Source organism: Nothoprocta perdicaria, unplaced genomic scaffold, assembly GCF_003342845.1.
Source record: "Nothoprocta perdicaria isolate Ctin4 unplaced genomic scaffold, notPer1 scaffold_47, whole genome shotgun sequence".
NCBI classification, from domain to species: Eukaryota; Metazoa; Chordata; class Aves; order Tinamiformes; family Tinamidae; genus Nothoprocta; species Nothoprocta perdicaria.
The window spans coordinates 3,847,660-3,865,024 of NW_020455721.1; the positions used below are offsets into that span (position 1 = coordinate 3,847,660).

General features: G+C 39.1%; 1 protein-coding gene across 1 annotated transcript in view; it reads left to right on the forward strand.

Moving 5' to 3' along the window:
- Positions 1–11,564, forward strand: part of CDKAL1 (CDK5 regulatory subunit associated protein 1 like 1) — a 352,009-nt gene extending 340,445 nt beyond the window's left edge. The window contains exon 16 of the mRNA XM_026047034.1: positions 11,170–11,564. Within this exon, the coding sequence (XP_025902819.1) occupies positions 11,170–11,358 (189 nt within the window). The 3' untranslated portion in view covers positions 11,359–11,564. The remainder of the gene's footprint in view (positions 1–11,169) is intronic.
- Positions 11,565–17,365: the final 5,801 nt, after the last annotated feature.

Consider the following 17,365-nt stretch of genomic DNA (forward strand, 5'->3'; position numbering starts at 1 on the left):
AATTATACGGTTATGCTTGGAAGAGTACCTTGTGTGATAAAAGGAAACTCTTCTAGTGCTGCTGAGCTTTAGTATGGGCTCATCAAGCATTCTGAAATCGAAACCCATCAATATATTAAAGGATAAATCAAGTCTCACAGTTATCATTCTGTGTGTTTCCCCCTCATAGGCACCTTTTATATCTTTGCCATTTTCAGGCTGTTGTCTGTTTTATTTATGTTTTTCTGAGATACTCTTCCTTTCTGTTCCTGATTTCAGTGTTACCTAATCTTAGGAAAGATTTTTCTGGATTTCAGAAGTAGCTGAAATGATTTAGAGGTGAATGAAGTTCTTTACAAAGGTTGTGAATCTGTCAGAAGAAACTTACATTTTCTTCATTTATAAAGAGGTGGCCTAAGATAACTGACATGGTGATCAGTAGAAACTAATACTATTTTAACTTAATCCTCACATGGCAAACTGAAAAGGAGAAGAAATAGCTCTGACATAGCTTTGTATGTGTAAAATCACTCTAGTATCCTACATTGCTATAAATTGGTAGACTGAAACCAGATCCCTCCGCACTGGAATACCTGGGGGGGAAAAAAAGTTTAATGTGTCTCTTCATATTTCATCTTTTCCCTCAGAGGGATCACTGATTTATGTCTCTTTCTTCTGCTGGCCTCTGACATTTATGAAACTTCCTATTCTTGCAACGGGTGAATAGGCTCAAAAGTTATTAGGAGGGCAGAAATGGAATCCAGGAGACCAGTGGTTTTGGAGTCAATTCTAGTCAACTAATAATACTAGGGGCTATCACTGATAACCACATGGAGCACCCCATGTAAAACCTGCATGAGAAAGGACAGATCTGGGGCATCCAATGGAGACTTTCAGCTGGGATACGTGTTGCCAGGATTTGAGCACGACAGAGTGCAAGTTCATGCTTATACACTTCAATCCTTTAGAGATACCGAAGTTGGTTGTCTAGTCAGACCACCCTCTGAAAGATAGAAATACTCTCCCGAGGGTAGGTATTTGTTACAGCCTGTAGATTGGATCCTTGCTCTTCTTTGATGTCTTCGAGCGCCAAGGCGCTATCATGATTATCTAGCATAAAATACACAGCAAGCCAAGAGAGGTTTTTCTCATGCAATCTTTCTTGTGGAGAAGGGCTGACGAATCATTTGTGGAAACTTGCGATATACTGAGACTCTCTTGGAGCAGTTGGGCTTGCTAATCCCAGAAAGTAACTAACTGTCGTTTGATGTTTCCATGAGAGATCCCCTATTAACTGAAGTTGAACTTGGCTGAGTGTGAAATTAAAAAAGGAGACTCAGATTTCAAGACATTCCCTCAGGTGCTCCGAAGTATGCGAACTGGTGCTGTGGGAGACCTCATAAAGCAAGTTAGTGTGCTGAAAGGAAAGAGCCCTTGACAGCATGAAAAGAAAACCTTTGTACTATCACTGAACCCACAAAGTTGGTCAAGATCAGTCACACTTTGTTAACTATTGAATGTCAGACTTTCATGAAATACTCCTTCCCATCTAAGACAGATTCCAGCTGCATTTGGTGAGCACCTGCAGGACCAGGACCTGGAAGTGTCTATGCGTGGGCAGGAAAATCTGTGAAAATCAATGTAAGATGAATCGTCAGGATACAATATATTAGGACATCACTTAGCTTTAAGAAAATAGATTTAAAACTTAAACTTGACAGAGGTGTAAAGGCTTAGAGGCTTTGCCAGCTTCTGGTGACAAGTGGCATCGAAGACCGGACTTACTTACAGAAACTTAATTTCCTGACTTGCTTTATAGCACTGAAGATATTTTAATGTTCCATGTTTGTTTCTCTACTTGTAAAACGAGGGAAGCACATAGATTCCGACAGCTACATATTTATGCAGAATCTAAAACTTTAGAAACTAGTATGATTTGTAAATATTAATAACGCTAATTTTATACCAAGTGTATTATCCATGAGATTGGAGCATTAGAAGAGCCAGGTTCTTTGTCCTCATGGTTGTCTTAGAACAATCTTGAAGTCTGCTCGGAATCTTCAGTTTGTAATCCATGGTTCTGCGGGAATAAATGAAAATGTCATAAATTCAGTATTGTGATTCTATGATTTAGTAGAAGATCTTAGTCAAAAATATGTGTATATATATTTGCTTATTCTACCTCACTTCACGTGAAATACCTTAAAAGCTCTTTCTGATATTTTGGAATGTCCCTTGAGATATTTCTTGAATATTTATCACAAAGTTCTTTGCAAATAATGATACTTATAAGGGCTTTTTGTATTTTATATTTTCTATGGTTTGGGAGTTTAAAATTATTCTAAAATTTGATGTTTTAATATAGACTCAGAAAGTTCACTTTCAAATAAATCAATATTACTCATTTCACTGTTTTGATCATTTGATCATTCAGTTATATTTACAGTTCTTGTGATGAGAATGTGTATTTTCAAATCTAGAAATTCTTTTAAGGGTATTCCTTCTCATAGAAACCTTTTGTATCTTTGCCTGTAACTACAGTTGACCTCCAGGTAATTGTCATTGTAACCTCAAGATTTGAGAGGAAGCTGAAAAGGTGACAGTATCTCAAGGCTTGTGCTATAAAGAAAAAAAAGTATAATATATTTCATTTCATAAGAAGAGTCTTTGAACATTCACATGCAGGTAGATCTTGGCCTTTCGATTGTTACTGCACAAAATATACCAGCAAAATTATTATTTTGCAATATGCAGCCTTAAAATATTAAATGAACACACACAAGTTGCAGTGATGTAATGTGGAATGATGAAATCTGGAATTTTAAAGAAGGAGTAGGATCTCCATCTTGCTTACACTTACATGTGGAAGGATATTTTTACAAAGGCAGGCCACAATACACTCACTGACAGCTACAACGCTTTTGGAAAAATGGTATTCTGGAAGCAAAGATATATATCTTGTAATTCACTCTAATGTATTTTCAAAGCCATGAAGCCTGTTCTGGTGATCTCTAGGAAACAGATTTGTCTTTTAGCCAGCTAATTACCAGATAAGTGCCCAGAGCAAGCACCTGCCATCTGCTTTATAAAATTGTGCTACATACGAGGGCATTCTTCGTTTCAGGTCATTATTTGGATGACTATGATTTTTGAATCACAATCTTTTTGCATTTAAAAGCTCTCTTAGTTCTTTTGGGGTTGAAATTGCTGACTGTAACCCTTGCTTACCTGTCACTTGGTTCCTGTGATGGGAGGGCCTCGACATTTGGACACTTCCACAGCCCATTAAAGAGGTCCAGAATACTGATATCATGCTGCAAAATTTCCAGAATGCAGCTTCTGAATTTGAATGCTAGGTTATTATGAAATGTATTATCTAGATAGGAGGAAACTGAGTCATTGAGTTTAACAGTGATGTGGAATATAATTATGTAAAAGAAATTCAGTTCCTGGCTGGAGGAATTTACAGTTAAATGTAATGAAACAAGTGAAAACAAGTGGAAATCAGTACAAAACTTTAGCTTTTTTGGAGGTGTTTGGGGCTGTTCTTTTTGCTTTTGATTCTTCTTCTCGTTTCTTCTGTTCATTCATACAGTTGATTGTTTTCCTCAAAGTGTAGATGGCAAAGTCATTTAATAAACCCAGTCCTTTAGCCTTCTATCTAGCTTTTAATAACATTATGAATTTGTAGGCTCGTTAAGGGAATAATAATCCTTAAAGACTATTTTGCGGGAGGAAAAAGAAATGGGTATGCAAGAACTTTTTTAGAGAAGAGCAGAAGATGAGATGAGATGCTCTCTTTTAGATGAGAGCAGAAGAATATTCACCAAAAAATACAAATGGAGCTTTATGATACTAGAGAGAGGTTCAGGTGCAGCCACATTAGAAAGAAAGAATTTTTTTTTTCCTACAATTTTATATAGGACTGTTAAAGTTTGAATTTTATGTTGACATAAGGAGAAGAAGACAATGTTGCAGAAATGGAACTGTGTGAGACAGTAAGCTGTGGTATGGAATGTTATTTCACATTTGTATTCCTATTGGCATCTCTACTTTTTGTTTAGTAGAAAATGCATATGTCAGGTAATGCTGGAGGGAAATGGGGAGAAGGAAAGGAGGGGAATGTAACAATAATCAAGGTGGAACCAAACAGATCCAAACAGATCATGGAAGTGTTATAGGGAAAAAAACACAAGCTTTTGTTGACTTGTTATATAGGTCAGAGTAGGCCATATTTAAAGATGATTTCCATAAGAGATGATAAATATGGAAAAAAATATGTCAAATTGGGTGCAACTGAGCCTAAAGACCCTGAGGGAAGAAGTAGGGAGGATGGGGCCAAATTCTTCTTGGTAGTGGCTAGTGATAGGACAAGGAGTAATGGGTACAAGTTGCAACACAGGCAGTTCCATCTCCACGTGAGGAAAGAACTTCTTCCCTGTGAGGGTGACAGAGCCCTGGAACAGGCTGCCCAGAGAGGTTGTGGAGTCTCCTTCTCTGGAGATCTTCCAGACCCGCCTGGATGCCGCCCTGTGCCCCGTGCTCTAGGTGACCCTGCTGGCACCGGGTCTGGATGGACTGGATGATCTCTAGAAGTATCTTCCAACCTCAACCATTCTGTGAATCTGTGATTCTGTAAAGTCAATCTAGACATGGCTTCCAATTGCCATTGGAACATTTTATGTTTGTATTTGACAGTGGTCAAGCAGCAAGGAGTATTGCTGACCTGACTTAATTGGGTCATGTGTAGTGATCTAGATGTAAATTATGGATTAAGTTGAGTGAAATGATGGAACTGGACTGAGTGCAGCAGAAGGCCACGAGGGAGGTCCGGGCTGGAGCACTTGCCCTGTGGGGAGAGACTGAGGGACTAGGGCTCATTCAGCCTGGAGAAGAGGTGGCCTTGACAGATCTGATAGCAACCCCAGTGCCTGTGAGGAGGCTCTTAAGACAGAGGTGTGTGTTAGGAGCAACAACAGGCATTATTTGGAACAAGGGAAGTTCAGACTGGATCTAAGAAACTGTTTGTCCATGGGCACAATAAGGCTGTGGAGAAGGTGCCCAAGAGAGTCCGTGCAGTCTCCTTCCTTAGAGGTTTTCAAGCTGATTAATATTAAACATTCATTTTTCCTTGGTTCAGTTCTGTTTCTTCCCCTCCCTTATTTATGGAACTATAAAAACATGCACATCCCATAAGCACACACAAAAAGAAAAAACAACATGAAATTCCCCTTGCAAAAGTGCCTTGCTATTTTAATTATTTTTCAGGGTTTCCCAGTTCTTTAAATGAATAAGAAAATTCCATGTGTATTCAGAACACAGCGAGTTCCTAGGAGTGGCATACAGTTGATAGTATCTGATAAAAGCATGCTTGTACACAGCATATTTTTCTTAACTGCGTAGTACCGTGCATTCATTGTAAAGTATGGTCACAAGGATGCTTCTTATGGGAATTAGTGTGTAATTTTACTAGAAAACATATTTTATATGCTGTTTATTTTCTATTTTAAGAAACGCGTTCCATATTTGCAGAAGAAAGTGGATATAATTCAGTAATAAACCAAAAGAGCTCTCTTAATACCTATAGAACTTAGTATGCCTTTCAGAACTATTCAATAAAATTCCATTTACATATTTTTCTGATGTGTAATCTATGTGACCTTCAGTTACTGTTTGTTTTCTAAATCTGAAAAATGCCTCCAAAGTGTAACAGCCTCGAGTTTGAAATAGCCCAGTAGGGTATGTAATGCATATTTTAGCATGTTTTCTTTTAATTTGTCCCCCACACTTGCGCATGATTATATGAAGTCCGTATTTTTAGAGCCAGCAGTACAAGGGTGTAAGCTGTACTTCACTGGGCTAAAAGATTCAGCAGTCTAATTTATCCTGCACAGTTAAGCTGTTTTCCACAGCAGTTAGCTAACACTTCAAGCTCTAACAGTGCCCCTGGGCCACAGAGGAAATTTGCATGTAAGGAAGGTTTCGAATCTGTTGAAACCTCAGCTAAAGAGCTGCTATCATGTCTTTGTTGACTAACATGAAGTGAGATTGTACAGAAAAGCTCGGCTGTGATCGACAGATGCCAAAGCTTAGGTTTTGATATGATTATATATTTCTTTCATGCACAGCAGTGGGAGCCTGTGAGTGAAGCTTAGGCAAGGTAGCAGTCAATGGGTCTGTGCAGCAGTACACAAAATACATTACTCCTGGCAGGTGTCGAGGCAGAAATACTCAAAAAATTAGCTGAAGTGCATTTGATCGTACACTGCATGCTTTAATAATTTATCTTATACCTTATTAGTAAAGGCCTGTGTGTAGCTTGCAACTGACAAGACATGATGAAAGGCTCCCTCCGTGGAAATACAAGATATTTAGCTCAAGGTGGATGTTTTTGCATTTCAGTTTGGTAATTTCTTTCCTCACCTCACCCCAATTTTGATTAACGGTATATAAGTTTAAATCTTAGAGTACCTCTTCTTTTATCATGATCCTTCAATGAGAGCAGTGAGCTTTATTAATGACAAGTCTACCAGGCCTTTCTGAGATACCATGGCTCAGAATACTATAAATATGTATTTGTGGAAACTTCTGTAAAAACATATTTGGAGCAAATATTTTTTAGGAAAAAAAAAAAGATATTTTGGATTTATTTTTAAATTCCACTGAGCTGAAATGCTATGTTAATATTCCCAGGACTTACAGGTACAAAAGTGTAATTTCTAAGCTCAGTTTAAGAAACTGTGGGATTCTGACTAGTGATTAGGTACTGTAAATACCACCAGGTGAAAGAATTTCATCTAAGAATATTACAGAAATGCTTGAGGATTTTATTGAAGAGAAAATACAATAGAAATATTCTATCTTTAGGTACATATAAGGCCTTCTCAGAAGTAATGCTAAGGCCTTTTCAGAATTAATGCTTCCATAAAATGAGAGTACAGGGAATGGATTGATCCAATTGACTCTCCACAAATGAGGTCTTTGCCTCCATCCAGCTTATTTTATGGCAGAGTTGCATCGAAAAAAAAATGAATAAAACAACTTGTTTTTCTGTGGAGAACTCTCCTCAAAGCAGAAAATGTAAATGATGTTCTTTAAAAGTTGCCTAGGACCGTTGTTCAAGGTGCAGTGCATGGAGGGATCTAGGGGCAAGAGAGCGGCCGCGGCTCTGGATGAAGCAGTGCCATAGTGCAAACTTGGAAGCTCAGATGACAGCCCAAGGAAGCAGCTGTAACCTAAATCGTGTCTGCTTTCCAATGCAGAATTTTAGTTATAGCTGCTTCTAAGTTCTCCCCTTCCCCAGCTTGCGTGCATGCAATATATGCTACTGAATTTACTGTACGCTTTACTGACGTGCCTTAAAAACGGTTTCTTAGACAGAACAGCCTAACCCAGGGCTTTCTGCCCAAACGCAAACATTTGTATTATGCTTTTCAGTGGCACAGCTGGTACTGTGAGAGTTACATGGCATGAGAACTGAATCCGTTCTAGGATTGCATTCTAGGACTGATCCCCAAGAAGGTGATGGCTTAAACGTAGCTCGTCCTCATTTTACTGGGAGTTGCATCTTGTGTTTTACAGAGCTGCAGAACAGACTCTAAGGAGGAAGCATCTACCAGGTGTCTCTGACGGGTTGTTTTGAAAAACTGGGGTACAGATCCCAGATGTATGTACTGCTGTTATGAACGAATATTCTGTGGCAATAATGACTCGAAGGGACAGACAAGGAAGTCTGTGATGTTGCCCATGCAGTATCACAGACCAGTGCCCATGCCCGTGTGCCACAAGACAGAATCTGATGGCAAAATAGAGCCTGGTTCCTAGAAAACTTTATAGATCAGGTGAAAATATTTCCTGATGACTTCTCTTGGAACAAACTATGTAATGGGCTTGTTGTTTGAAGAGCTACATTATTGTTTTAAGTGATAAACTGTGAAATACATCTTACAAGAATCATTTTATTCTGCAAATAGTGATGTTTTTATCACAAAAAAAAGCTAATAGACATCCATAAAGAATTCATATTTGCAAGGTAATAGGAGCAGTGTCTAATATCAAAATCTTGGGATGCATCTATTGGAGTAATAACTTCTGGTTTAAAGGATTTTACAATTTCTTATAGGATCTGAGAGATTTGTGCAAACATTTCAGAAAATGTGGCTGTCAGTATAAACAAATGCATCAGAGTTCAAAATATATTATGGAAGGAGAACAAAAACATTATGTAGTTGTCAGAGTTATATCTCCAGCACAGTTAAGTTTCCACATTAGAGAATATTGGAAGAGAAAATCCTATCTACAGAAAGAAATAAAAAAAACGAGTTTAGTGTTTTACTATGATTGTCAAATTTATGGGAAACACCATGATAAAATAAAGAAGAAAATAATGCTTGCAACTTTACAGAGGAGGCAGTAAGCCATATGCACTGTAATATGGAGACTGCTGAATGAATGTTGGCTGAGCTGGCTGAACCTTGTTCAGTTTAGCACCAGAGGTGCTTTTAGATTAGACATTAGATACTATGCAGAGTCTAAATAAATGTATCTGTTGCTTAGTCTCCTGAAGGTTGGCTACTTTAATTCAGATGCAGATGCCACTGAGGGCAGCTCTGACCGTGGGGAAGTCCAGTCACCACCAGAACTCTACAAGCTTTGCTAGAATTTGTTTTGTCATTCTGTCTTTTTAGGAAGATTCACAACTGCATAATGCCTAATGCAGTGCATAATGCAATGGCAGCTTAAGAAAATGATGTCATACAAAAAGAGAACAAAATACACTCTTATGATCAAGATAGTATTAACAAAATAGCATTGTTATATGTTAGAAAAGTAAAAAAAAAAAAGTGAAAACAGAAATGAAGATCCAGTGAAATTATTGCTGAGGACTACTGCACAGGAACGTAAACAAATGCATGAGAACACTAATTTGTTTAACTGTTTAAATAGGAAATAATTTTCTCTGAGAACTTTGCACACGCTGTGTATTTGGTAGATTTTACTGGTTGTCCATGGTTTTGCAGGGACAGGCCTGTAGGAACTCAGGCCGAGAACAGGACTATATAGGAAAAAATGACAAGGCCCCTTGTAGGGTACTGGCCTATTTTCTCTGTTTTCTGATGAGTAACAACCAATCTTGTACAAATAAATATTCAGGACTTCCCAGTTTTGCTGGTTACTGAACTGTGCATTTAATAAGCAGTGTAGTCAGCCAAATTTGAAAAGTCATGAATCAGTGAAGATTAAATATCAGAATAAATCAAGCTTAGGTGGTGTCGATATCCATTCTTATGGTGTCCTTATCCATTCTTTTAAACCATCCTAGCCTTTAGCGTTAACATACATAAAAAGAATATAAAAATTGCTTATGACCATAAGTTATGACGTGCATTAGCTTAGTAGTTTTGTGAAACCTGTAAATGAAACAATGGCTTTATAAATCTCACAAAAATAATATGTGCAGATGAATGTTCATATGGAGTTCATATATAGAAAATCCTTAATAGTTTATAATCTGTGTTTTCATTTTTTTCTGCATTTAAAAGATAATCAGCTTTGATATTCTTCGGGGGGAAATAAAACAGTTGTAGCCAGTTATTTCCAATGATTTAGGAATTAGTTGTAACTAATTACTTAACATGAACCAGTTTGTCATTATCTTTGGTGAGGCTCTGCTTAATGTCGACTGTAGTCCTGATGTCCTTCTCTTGTCATGCCTTTCACTGCAGAGACCTACCCCAATTTGCTTTCCTGTTTAATTTTCATCTCTTGAGCCAGTTGGGCTCTCTTAGGTGCAGTACATATAAGAAGTCATCCTCCTTTCGTACGTCATATTCCTCTCCACCTGTATAATTTGTAATCTAAATCAGCAATACTTCAGATGTTAGAGCAGCACTTATGTCAGGCTGTCATTTGCCCCTTTTGATGCTTACTTACCTAATCAGTAGTAATCATTATTTTCCTTCTGCAATTACTATAATGGAACTGATTCCTGAAATGGAAAATGGAAGACAGCTACAGACAGTTTGGAGAGCGTTGTCACGCGCTCACAAGGGCAGGCACATTTCATAGAACACTTAACGTTTCTCAGAATTTGCCCAGAAATGCGTTTGGGGAAGGAGTAAAGCAGGCATCTGGTCTATATTTTCAGCGGACCGTGTTTCTGCTGTGTGGGAATACAAGATTTTCCCAAACAGGTCCTTCTTGGGTGGCCTGCTTTGCCCTGCTTGTTTTCAACAGGGCATGAAAAGAAAGAATAAAAAGAATGGATTCATCCTTCTTTTACATGGAAGATTTCAAGCCAACTGAAAACCCAGTTGTGATCATTTGAATTCCTAAGGCAGTATTGAAACAGAGAGGGAAAAAAAAAGACTGCAATACTGAATGTTATGGTGCCAGATCATTAAATCATTGTTTGTACTTTCTTTCCCACTTACGCTTCTTGTGAGTGTCATCAGAGTACAGTTTAACTAGATGTTCTTAAACATCTACAGTGCTAGTGGCCAGGGAGGATGGCAAGAGAAAGCTTTCCTCTTTCCAGATGGATCTGAGGCTGAACCAGTGGCTCAGCACGTGCGGCTGTGCTGCACTTCCCAGGGCTCCGGCGGCTCTTGGTGCTCGCAGCCAGGCTGAGCACGGCAATGGCAGGCACAGCAGGCAGCTCCCATTCCATGTGCTGAGCAGGAAGGTGAGTGTCTCAGCACAGCTGCCTCCTAAGGGTCAGGGGAAAGCCCAGTGGGAGGATTTTCGAGCTGGCGTGATGATTGACTGTGGGGAAGAGCCTTGCTATGCACGGGGCGCTTGTGTTGTGCTCCTCTTTATCACTAGCCAGACATTGCTTTTGAAGAAGGAGGAGGGAGAGCAGTAAGATAGCAGCAAAACAAACATATAAATGAATAATCCTGAAGCAACTCTCTGATGGCATTGAGGGTTGGGGATTTGTTTCTGTTCCTAACAGCTTCACTAATTTGGCAGTTCTTTCCAATAGGAAGACCGACTCTATGGCATCACTAGGAAATTTGTGTGAAAATCAGATGACCTGGTGATGATGCACTGCAGGCTGATTTGCTTGTTGCCTTACAAAGGGATATTATTTTGAATCAGAATACCAAGAGGAGATTGCATTTGAACTTGGTAGGTGCAATCAGAAGTACCTAGCACAGTTTCAGTCCTAATATCTGCATTTCTTCACAGGAGTTCAGACTTGCCCCGCAGAACGGCTCACACTGGAAAGGACGCCCTTCTGCCGAGAGCCCCGGGGAAACACCCTGCACCTCCAGGATGGCTTTGCAGCTCCTGTGGCCACAAGAAGGCCTGAAGATCCTGGCTATCAGCCTGGCTTTTCTGGCTGTTCTTGTTACGTTTTACTATGGGCGGATGTAAACAGGACTGTGAACTAGAAGAAGTTCTTTGTGAAAATAGTTTTAACTGTTTAACGTCTTCAGAGGAAGCACTTTTACCACCAACTCTCGTTTTTTATATATAAAAAGAAAAAGAATATATAAACTTGGCAATAATTTGTATTCATCCTATGCCTTTCCGGTCATTCATAGCTTTAGGGATACCTCTTTGCCAATATTTGAAAACCTTGTTTGGTCCATCAAAAAAATAAAAAGTTAGTCACATCTTTGCTCTTGCCTCTTTTTCTGAAATGATGCAGTGTTTGCATTATTTATTCTTTTCATATCTGCTGTTGCAGTTAAAATTGCATATAAAAAAGTCATAAAGTTATTAAGGAATCTTTTCATTGAGTAATATTTTATAGGCAGAAAATTTAAAGCTTCCATAAAGATTTTGCCTAATACAGTGTGATAGTTGGATATGCATCTTTTTCTGTTATAATCCAATACGAAATGCAAGGATTGAGCCATTACAGTCTGTTATTTTTTGCTATTGATTTTGCTGTCATGTCTGAAAGAATTTTTGGCCTGCCATCTTGCCTGTCAACTTCAGAATGAATTAATGCTGCAAAAAAATTTTTTTACATATAAAATGGTTTGAAAGGTATTGGTTTTTATCACTATATGGGAAGATTGAAGTCTGGTGGTGGAATTCTGCTGAAAGGTGGATTTAATACCTGTGCTGTTTGAACTTGGCTTAATGGCTAGAGAGCCGAATATGAATCTTGCTTTAGCTGTGTGTTGGATCAGACTGTGTATACAAAAATACTGCTCTCTTAGTGGTAAGGTTACATTTCACACACTGTATTTTGGTTTACTTTCTGCAGCCACTTCTGTCATGGCAGGATCTCCACACATCTTGAGACTGCGCTGGTCAGTCGGGGGCTGGAGTCCATGCCCAGTTGTGCTGCCGCTGCCCCATGACATTGTTCACCTGCTCATTCCCTGTCCTCTTTCTGGATCTGTATCCAAACTTCCACTTGAAAAGTCAATTTAAAATCTTAAGGGCAGGGACTGTCTTTTTTCAGTGCATTTTAGTACAGTTTTGGTGTAGTAACCATCACAGGCACATCTGAGCTCCCAACCTGGCTCTACAATGCAGGCAAATATTCCCTTGGGAAGGATTCTTTGTATGTAACAAGGTGAGAATTTCTAATAGTTACAGGCAATTAACTGGGAAAGTTCCACGACGATGCTTTCTCAGTACAGGCTGTAGATTATAAAAACAAATGTAAACCTCTTCAGGAAATTAGGTACGGCATGACCTTAATATTATATTTCTTATTTTAGCCACTGAAGGTCATGAAAACTCAAAATGCATGAGAATTTTTTAAAGACTTTGTGCTCTTGATTTGCTTTTGTTTCTTTTCAGGCTTTTATGTAGAACCAGGAATATATACGAACCAGTAACTTTTTAACAGATTGGAAATTCTCAAAAAAAAAGTGCTTTTCATTCCACAAGCTGAAGTTTTCAAGAAAGCACCACATATTTCTTAGGAAAATTGTGAGCTGACAAAATTATTAAATCTCAGCCAAAATTTTACATTTGATGGGAATAAACTATGCAAATATGTTCCATGCCTCTAGCAGTCTTGCTGTCAGCCTCTCTAGCTTATCTCATTGTAAAAATTACAGACTCGTTGCATCAGCTGTTACAGAGATTTATGAGGCCAGCGATTTAGATTCTATGCATTGTTGGCTTGAATGAGACCAACTTATTTTCCCAGAAATAATGCAATATAGAGAAAGAAGGCAAAGATTCACCTGTAGATGAATCATATGCCATTTATTCTTAAACTGAGCTTTCTATTGATATGTAGAAAGTGTTTGATATTAAGCATTTTATCATCTTCCTTTACTTTCTGAGAAGACTTTAACACTTTGTATCATACAGAAATAGAGCATTCTTCATTTTTTTTCCATTTACTTACAGCTGAAGCTTTAAAAGCTGAAGAAATTAATTCTGGTCAAGCAGCTCACCTGAACTTTCAGGTAAAACACCGACTGCGTGCTGCCTGAGGACGCTCTTGAAGACCACTGGGAAGCTTCAGTGAGCAAAGAATGAAGTAGCTCTATGTACTGTATGGAGCAGGGTAACTTGCACACATTTGATAGGTGATTTTTTTTTGTTCCCTTTTGGCTCTGCAAATGTGCCAGGTGGTGTGTTTAGTTTTTGCAGCAGTGTTGTGCTTGAGACTTAACCTCCACCAAGTGTGGTGTCTCCACAGGCCATCAGACTGGGAGACAAATCGTCTGCGAGAAGACACTAAAGAACAATGTGTCTAGCTAATAAACAAACTATATCAGTGCTTTCTGTGAAAAAAATAAATGCAGAGGAGAACCTAATTTCCTTGTGATACCAGGGAAGTCTCAATGATTTTTTCTTAAATATCTGTGGTAGCTCGGAGTCCTCTTTCACTGCTTTGAGTTGCGGAATCTCACAAACCACAAAACTTGAATAGTGAAGACATCATGAATCTCTTCTGAACAACATTAAGCATACATTTTTTTGTCCTGTGTACACATGGTTTTAGATGCTGGAGGAGTTGGTTATTTAATCTTTTTGTTCATGGTATCAATAGTCTCCTTGCTTAGAAAAGAAACATAAATTAAAAATGGTCTGTGTATGTCAGGCTTGTTCTGCAAAGACAGAAAGGAGGAGAAAATACCTTTTGAGGAGGGTTCGTCCACCTCTGTCACATCGTTGCCTGCACATTTCTGAACATCTGACAGCTTCTGTTAATTTAGTTTCACTCCCCTGTTCAACTTCCCATATGGAAAGCTGGAGTGATTTTTGAATAACAGCAAGTAATATCTGAAGTGGCAGCAACTGGCAACCCTGACACTGAGCTTGGCTGTGGCCTTTACGCTGGATCCTTCCGCTCTCCTTGAGAAGCAATTACAATTTCACAGGTTGGAATTAAAATTCCCCGCGGTCGGCAATAGAGTAACTGAAACTGTCAAAGTGATTTCAAGCTGTTAATCTCTCGCTGCTCGCCGTGAAAATAGAGCCTCTCATACCCATGCACAGGTCTGACAACTTAAAAACTCCAGACTTCCAGTACATTTAAATACATATGGAGAGTGACTTGATCTGATCACACAGAGGATATCCATAAAGATGTTATGTCTGTGAACATTTGTTAATAACAAGCCTGTCTTTGTTAACTTCATGATGTGTGTAACTTCAGAGGCTAAGACGAAGATAAAAGTCTCATGCTGGAGTTTGGGGAATTTGGAGGGATGAGCAGACATGTGCTTGTTTGTGTGAGGTGCCTGTAAAATCTTTGTTTAGGTAGTCTTGAACATGCAGTATTTTCTTCCAGAAAAAAAAAATGATCTGCAAGTTTATTGAATCTTATTTTCAATTATTATTTGTGTCCAAGTTTTTTGTTTTACTGTATAGGTAAGAACAAAGCTTATTTAGAAATCTTGAAACTGAAAGAAATGCCAATAGGAAAGCTGCAAAGCAGATTCAGACTAGGAGACAGAGCCCACAGAGTAAGAGATCAGCTGCAAAACACTATTTGACTTGTTCAGAGACAGGATTTGTGCATTAGATAATTAAAATTAGAATAACTGTTGGAAATGTGTTTGTACAAATATCCCTTAGTGTCTTCTTTCAGCTAAATATTTCCTTTCTGCAGGTTCATACTTAACACTGAATTGAACTTTTGCCATGTGCACATTGAATTCTGTCCATTCCCTCCCTCAGATGCTCTTCTCTTTCTTGACTCTCTTCTCATTCAAATTCTCCCAAAATCTCCTTTATCAATGTCAGGAATGATAAGATCATTTCTTTAGTGGTTTAGCTAAGCTCCATGTGATCCATGGAAGCTAAGGAAATGGAAGTTAAGGATATGTGGTCTAGTGATTCAGGTTGTTTAGATGATCGAAGTGCATGAGATACTTCTGTGCAGCAGTTAGAGCTGTATTAGCACTTATTAGCTATACAGGGTCTGTTTTATGCATCCTCCTCTTTCTTCACCAGCAAACATTAATCACTCCCCTTGTTTTATAGCTCCAAATAAACTCCACTTTGTATAATACCACTTGAAGAATCTGGAGTGATTAAGTTGCATGCAGCAGGACAGACTGAAGAGCAGTAATAATGTAGACTGAATTGTGCAGGTAGAGGTAATCCCCCCAAAAATAACAGCAGCAAATGTAACCAGATCAAGACGGACAAAATCTGTGTAGTTTTTGGTTGTGGTGGTTTTGTTGCTTTTCCTCCATGGTGGAGGAGAAGTAGCCTATGTGAATAATGCCCCACAAATGGAGAAAGGAAAATATTTGAGTATGTACTTGACAGTCTCTATTATCTTGGAAACTATTTCGGGATGATAGCTATTCCTGTTGCAAAGTAATGTTAAAGCGGTGTTTCACAGAGTATGATCTGGTCTGTTTTGTTGAATGTTGGCTGTAGGTAACAGAATGAGATCCCATGCAGGTGAGCAGACTGGTGGACTCAGGCTGGTGCCTACAACTCAGGCTGGTGCCTACAACTCGCGTGCTTCCAACATTCCCTCTGTCGCTGGCTGGGAGAACAGGCTGGTTGCACTCAGCTAAGCATAAAATATTGTGTCCACTCCCTTCCTGGGTGGTGGTGGGACTGGTGCTCTAATGTCAGCTGGCAGTGAGCTGTGCATTGGAGGAGAAGCTTAGGGGCCACAAAGTGCTCAAAGGAAGAGGCCTTGAGTTTTTGGCATCCGATGGGAACTGGGGACTGAGGGAAATGCATGTGATGAAATCCTGACATCATGGGAGATTTGGCTTTGTGTGGTTAGGATCTCATTACGGTAAAATCTAAAGAATAAATCTCTTTTATGGTTCTTGGAATACTTTGCTGCACTGACACCCCTTCCAGCTGCTTGTAACTCTGGGGATTACTGTGGTACATGAGACCAATTTATTTCAGCATTTGAGCTACTTCACACTAGTATTCCCAAGGGGAAAAGAAAACAGTCCATCCCATCTGGACTGTATCCTGTGACCCAGGCACATGCAGCATTGTATGAGGGAGGACACTCAGCTAATCACTGCCTATCACCCTGCTTGCTCAAACCATTATATTTGTTATGGCAGGATAGGATGGCAAAATGACTAAACTGTGACCAGCCAGCAATCTTACTTGATTCAGTGGCGCTCAGTAAATAATATGCACTATTTAGTGGCTTGGGCTATTTTGTTGTTATTTTCTGAGCACCCCCATTCCCTTTCCTCCCTGCAAGCCTGCCTTCTGTCTTAATCTTTCTTTCAGGAGAAGCTGCTTTGCCCAAGCTATCAGCACCTCATTTGATTTTATGGACAGTGGCGTGTCTTCAAAATGCATGTTAGTCTGAGCAAGGTGTCTGCCTCCCTGAACCTGAGAATGCTGCTTCATGCATGGAGCTGATTTACCAGAGGTAACAGTGCTTGTGTTGCACAGTCTCTGCTCTAACTGTGTAGAGTCTGGCTGCTTTAACTTTGGGTTATATCAGAAACTTCTGTTTGCTAATAAGCAGTTTTAAAAGGCCTCTTCTGTTGCGCTGTGTTCTTTTTAATACTGCAAACTCCAGAATTAAGTAGCTGAAAGCAAGAGATAAAATACATCATTGATGTCAGTCCATCATATTAAATTTGATATCCGCTAGTGGCTTTATGAGCCATAAAAGTCAACATGCAGCAATCATTAACTACAAGATCTCTGTACAAGAGATTATAAAGGACCATGCGTGACATGCTCTGCAGAGTATTAGTATGAGACAGCAGAAGGAAACAAGTGAGCAAGTTACCGAGTCAACCAGGCAGACAACCAGTAACAAACAGTGGGATGGTCTTGCTCAAGGGTCAGCTTAATCTCCAAGCATTACAGTAATATTAGGGAAATAAAAAAGACAGATAGCAACTTGGTTAATGCTGCAGCAGCCTTAATTTGCTTCCGTCCTGTATGGATTATTCTGCAGGCAGAGAGGGCAATCGGAATGATAGTTTCCAGGAGAAAGATAACA